The sequence below is a fragment of the Myotis davidii genome, unplaced genomic scaffold (assembly GCF_000327345.1).
Source record: "Myotis davidii unplaced genomic scaffold, ASM32734v1 scaffold835, whole genome shotgun sequence".
NCBI classification, from domain to species: Eukaryota; Metazoa; Chordata; class Mammalia; order Chiroptera; family Vespertilionidae; genus Myotis; species Myotis davidii.
The window spans coordinates 6,444-12,329 of NW_006286786.1; the positions used below are offsets into that span (position 1 = coordinate 6,444).

The following is a 5,886-nucleotide window of genomic DNA, read 5'->3' on the forward strand; positions in this document are numbered from 1 at the left end:
TTCAATTTGTAACAATGAAAATACATCCTGCATATCAGATATTTACATTATGATTTATAACAATAGCAAAATTACAGTTATGAAGTAGCAATGAAAATAATTTTATGGTTGGGGGTCACCACAACATGAGGAACTGTATTAAAGGGTCGCGGCATTAGGAAGGTTGAGAACCACTGTCCTAATCGGAGCTGAAAAAATGAAAGTTCCCTGGTTTTTAATGTATATTATTTTTTCAGGAAATTGAGCATACATTGCTTTGTTGTTTTGATTAAAAATGATTATGACCATTATCTCATAAGAGTTTCTTTCATTTTATAAGTATGCATGGAGAGCCAGCTATTTGCTAGGTATTCTTCTGAGCACTTAAGATAATTAATGAATAACAACAAAAAGTATAATGGTTCCTGTTCTGGTGGAGCTTAGAGAATATTTGGAACAGAAGACAGTAAATAAGAAACCTAATAAATATGTTATCTAGTGTGATTGAAGATTACTAGTGCCATAGAGAGAACGCAGAACAAAAAAAAAATTAGAAAGAGTCGCATTTATGGGAAGGTTATTTTATGATTTAAATAGGTTAGTTAGGGTAGGCCTCAGGGAGATGACATTAGCGCAGATTCTTGAACTAGATAATTGGTCTTCCAGGCAAAGGAAAGAGCCTTTCAGGTAGAGGCACAGCTAATGTAAAACTCTAAGGTGAAAACATGTGTTAGCAAGTCAAAGGACACGAAGAACCCCGTGAGGTGGGAGCCGACTAAGTCAGTATGGACTAAAACAGTTATAAAAGTAATTTCTTAAATACCATAGTGCCCCAAATGGCCTATAATGTTTTCATAAGTCTCTTTTATTTTATTAAATGAGAATACTTTTTTATGTAAAAAATGTAATGTGTATCTTATTGAATTAAATTCAGACTATACATTTTTTTCTTCCATGAGCCCCTGATGCTTTTAATATTTGTATTTCTGCTATTGTCTTTTTTAAAGGATGAAAATAAATTTATATAGGAAACTAATCATGAATATTCAGTTAATTCCAATATTATAAAGCAGAATAGCTATTTGAGCTTAATAGATGCATAATTTATTGAAAGTGTAATGTTAAGATTCACTCTTCACCCATTCATTTAATATATATTTATTGAGTCCATAAAATATTTCAAGCACTTGATTAAGTGCAAATGATAGTGAGTCACTGACTTCATAGATTTTGCCATCTGGTAGAGGTGAGAAAGTAGGCTTTAAAACATATTCTACAAAGTGCTATGTGAGAGGGGAAATACCGTGTGCTCTGGGAACATAAGAGCTGCATTAATTGAGACCAATGAAATTTTATTTTTTTTAACTTTTTTTTTTTTTCAGAGAGAGGAAGGGAGAGGGAGAGAGAGAGAAACATTGATGTGAGAGAGAAGCACCGATTGGTTAGCATTCTTCCACTCCCTGACCAGGTATTGAACCCATAACCTGGGCTTGTGCCCTGACCAGGAATCAAACCAGTAACCTGTTGGTGCACAGGACAATGCTCAACCAACTAAGCTGCACCGGTCAGGGCAAAATGACGTTTTAATTTGCAATCTCAGGGATAAGTGAGAGAGCTTGGTAAAGAAAATATTGCTAAAGCTCCAGGAAGAGGAGACTCCATAGAGAGGAGAGTGGAGAGAGGATTTGATAACACCAGGGAGTCATTTAAAGTCTTTAAGTAAGGGGAAGATGGGATCAGATTTTCTAAAATCAAAAGGATCATTTTGACTAATGTATAATAGAGAGTATACAGTGAAGGAGGCGAGATGGAGACAGAAAGACCAGTTTAGGGGCTATGGCAGTAAATTAGGCAAGCAAAGTAGGGTATTGGGGCCAAGAAGTGTGACAATTACAAAGGAAAATAACAAAGGAAAAAAAAGATGGATTCTTGATGTATTTAGTATTTGGAAAGAATGAATAGGTTCAGAGGAAGAGGGGTTAAGTATAGCTCTCTTATTCCTGGGTTAAGCAATGGATGGAATTGAGCTATATGCCAAGACCAGAGAATGAGTGGCTGGGGGCAAGGAAAAAAATTGGTGAGTTTTATTTTGTTCTCTTTCTGGTGTTTGAAAACATCTATATTTTTCCTCTGAATAACAAACTAATAGCCAATAAATAGTTGGCCATATGTATGTGAAGCTCAGGAAAGACTTATGACGCAGAAGAGACAAAGACAGATATTCACTATAAAAGAAATAAATACAATGGTGCCTTGGTAAAATGTTGATTAGTATGTTATAAACATAATCCAAAGAAGTCATTTTTTCTATAAAAACAAATATAAGGCAATGCTTAGACTATTTTAACTGTACCTAAAAGTACACAGAAAGATGATATTTAAATGTAAAGTATTTTTATTGCATGGTAAATATTTCATTATTATATCTAAGACCAAGAAATAATTTTTAGCTAATAACAGGTGGTTTAATTTAAAACATGTCATTTTGCTCTAGTTTTAAAATAATTGTTCTTATCTTTATTGTTTTTTAAATAAAGGTTTTGTTTATGGGTTTTACTTAATATAATATTACCCAAGCATGAAGAAGGAAGGCTATGCAAAAGATGATTTCAAGGGGAAATACAAATGGTAGGTAAAGAAAGTCAACCATGAGCGTGAACATATTTATAGTGTCCCTTCTTAGATCTAGATGTTAATAAAAGAGAGCCTTGAATTGACACACAAAAATACAGGGTGTCCCAAAAAATGTATACATACTATAACTGTATATTTCATTACATTTTTGAAAATGAAATATGTTTTAAGAAACACTGCCTTTATAATTATTCAAAGTGTGTATACATTTTGGGGACACCTTGTAATCTGTATAAAGAGGTATGAAATGAAAAATGCAAAAATCAACGTAGATAGCTGTCATTACGAATCCTGCTACTTTATTCAGTATTACAATTCATAAAGAGCATTTGTATTAGTGCCAATTAATCAGCATCATTGTTATAATTTGATTAGCAGATTACCATGTTAGCAAAAGTCCTAAGAGGAGCAGTGCTTCCAAAGTATCAGATAATATCACCTGAATTTGGAGAAGCAAATATAATTATTTAAAACTCAATGATTTTGGACCCTGTGACCCAAAGTTTTCTTCATTGTCAAATGGAGTTATTAATACATAACACAAAGTAGTATATAATATGAGTGAAATGAAAATAATACTTGTGAAATCCTTAGGATAAAATCTAGCACAAGAATCTAGAAATGCTTGGGTAATATTATGTTAAGTAAAACCCAAAAACAAAACTTTTATTTAAAAAAACAATAAAGATAAGAACAATTATTTTAAAAGTAGAGCCAAATGACATGTTTTAAATTAAACCACCTGTTATTAGCTAAAAATTATTTCTTAATAACTGAAAAAGAATCTTAGTAACTGAAAGGGACTTGAACGTGATGGAGGGTACTCAAGGCATATTAAGGGGTGAGAAATGGAGATTTAACCAAGTATAATTAAAAGCAGAGTTTGGAGAAAATTAAAACTGCCTCATACATTATACTCCACTGAGATGAAACCTCCTGGAAACAGTTTCCCAAGATTGGGGTCAATGTTGGATAAGGATTAGATAGGACTTCTGACTAGGCATGGAGGTTAGCTTTTCTCTGACCCATTTGGGCAGGTTTGTGCAGAAGAACGTGGATGCTATTTTAAAGCAGGAGAGGGGAAGTATTACAGTCCACTTTGTACCTCTGGTGAAAGCTGAAGTCAAGGTCAGGGATCTGTGAGTACAGTGTCAGGAATATAAGTAGGGAGTAAACTGATGTAAGACTCCCAGCAAAGGTAAGAGTCACTCCACTTTAAAGAAAAGCCAGACCATTAGCCATGACATAAGTTTGGGATGTGTCTGCATTTGAATTTCATTTTTTAATCACGAACCAACATGTGTATGTGTGTGTGTTTTAATAGTAGCTAAGAGCTTACCGTGACAGAGTTTTAGATTATTAATTTTCTTGTTATACCACTGATGATTTACTGAGATCCTAATTAAAACTCATATGGGGGCAATGCCACTTATATAAAGGATTCTTATCCTGTTTATAGATCAAATTATATTTAAAGCAAAAGTGAGCATGTTTGGTGTCCTTTTTCTTGTTTTCTGATAAAGAAAAAACAATCTATATCTTTAAATTTTAAGGGAATGTGTTGGTATAAGGATGGAAATGAAAATGTGTGTCAAATATTATAATGCTATCTCCATAGAAAAGCGGTTTGGATGTTTGCCTAACGAAGCTACTCTGCAAGAATCCTGCAATGAAACATAGGGGAAGCCTCCATCTCGCCTTGCTGCCGTTTACTGCTAACCCAATGGTGAAAGGAAAAGAGAACATCTAGCATCCTTTGAAAGCAGGCATTCTAAATCTCTAAAACTCTTATTTTTTTTTTCACATTCAAACCTATTGCTGGATGATCTTCCCTCTTCCTTTAATTCCCCTACTCTTTTTAGTTTTACCTATTACAACCACTTCTCTATATTGTAGATACTTCACAGATGCCATTTCAAAGCATAAGAAATGTCATGTTACTTTTATTGTCCCCATGGCTCCAACAATTCCCAAGGTATTTCCAGCTCAAAGAAACAGACTCACACTCTAGATTTTTGCAGAACAGGTAAAATAGGATTGACTATTATTAACCTCTGTGGAACATAATGTGCCTCAACTCCTCCTGTGTGGCTCAGCTGGGTTTTCAGAAACCCACCAGCTCTTCTGACAATCCCCTTGGTTGACCATATGTATCTGTCTCTTGATGCTGCGATATAAAACTATCTTTCTCCTTATTGACTAAGATCATCTATTATGACAATGACTTCATGAATATGATTTAATTTTATGAAGCACCAGTGCTGTATATCTGGCTTCACAGGTTTACTGTGTCTTTTGGGCGAAGAAAAATATAATGCTTCTTAAAAGGGGTGGCTAATCCTATCATCAGCTGATGTGCTATTCCTATTAATTCCGTAACTATCAAGTCCATAACAACAGAAACTAGGAAAGATTGTGCAGGATTCTGATGCAAAGATTTAAATAGTTAATAAAAGATCTCTTTAATACATTTTTTATTGATATGCTTTTCAAACCCAGAGACTAAATTTCCAAAATTACTTGGTCATCCACTCAAGCTATCATTGACATTCTTGGATATAGAAGACTATGTATAAAAGGTCTTAACTGGAATATCTGGATAAAGTTGTGCTCATTTAAGTACCTGCTTATTTGGTCTACTTCCCCTCACTTCCCCAGCTAAGCGGGCATTAGCAGGATAACAAAGACACCTACAGAGTACTTTAATAATACTGGGCATCTTGAGCATTTTTGAATGTAGTTTTTGTTAAGTTGCCTTGCTCCATAAGTACCTGTTTGAATACTTTTTGTAGGTTTTCTGTTCTTTGAGTCTTGATGAGGATCATTCTGTGACAAAATTATGGCACATGGTAATCAAAGCAAGACTACAGCTCATTTTGTTAAATCATATCAGGCAATAAAAAATTACAATAAGCGATCTTTAGTACCTAAAACAGGGCTAAGACATAAAAGAAACATCTCAACTTTTGGTTGAGGATCAGCACAAGGAAATTTAAAAACAAAAAAGTGTGAGACAAATATCACTAGTCAGTTTTATTTTGCTTTAACAGGATAATAGCTGTTTCGGTATTTACTTAACCTTTGTCTCTGCCATATTGTTTCCTGACTTACCTGCAGTTGGAGTGGGCCTAAGCCTGGTGTTGCTGCGGCAGCAGCTGCCATGGTAGTTGGGATCAGCTGAACAGGGTAAGGGTCACCTAAGTAAGAGAATAATAGAGGCGTCAGCACCTTTTATCTACTCTCCACCTGCAAATTAAACTCATGCATTCACTC

The 5,886-nt window shown here is 34.4% G+C and overlaps 1 protein-coding gene across 1 annotated transcript in view; it reads right to left on the reverse strand.

Annotated features, from left to right (window-relative positions):
- Positions 1-5,724: 5,724 nt before the first annotated feature.
- The window catches only part of LOC102766147 (transcription factor SOX-5), a gene marked incomplete at its 3' end in the record, with an annotated part of 290,659 nt that continues 290,497 nt past the window's right edge, over positions 5,725-5,886 (reverse strand). Inside the window, exon 8 of the mRNA XM_015560611.1 lies at positions 5,725-5,810. Coding sequence (XP_015416097.1) covers positions 5,725-5,810 — 86 coding nt within the window. The remainder of the gene's footprint in view (positions 5,811-5,886) is intronic.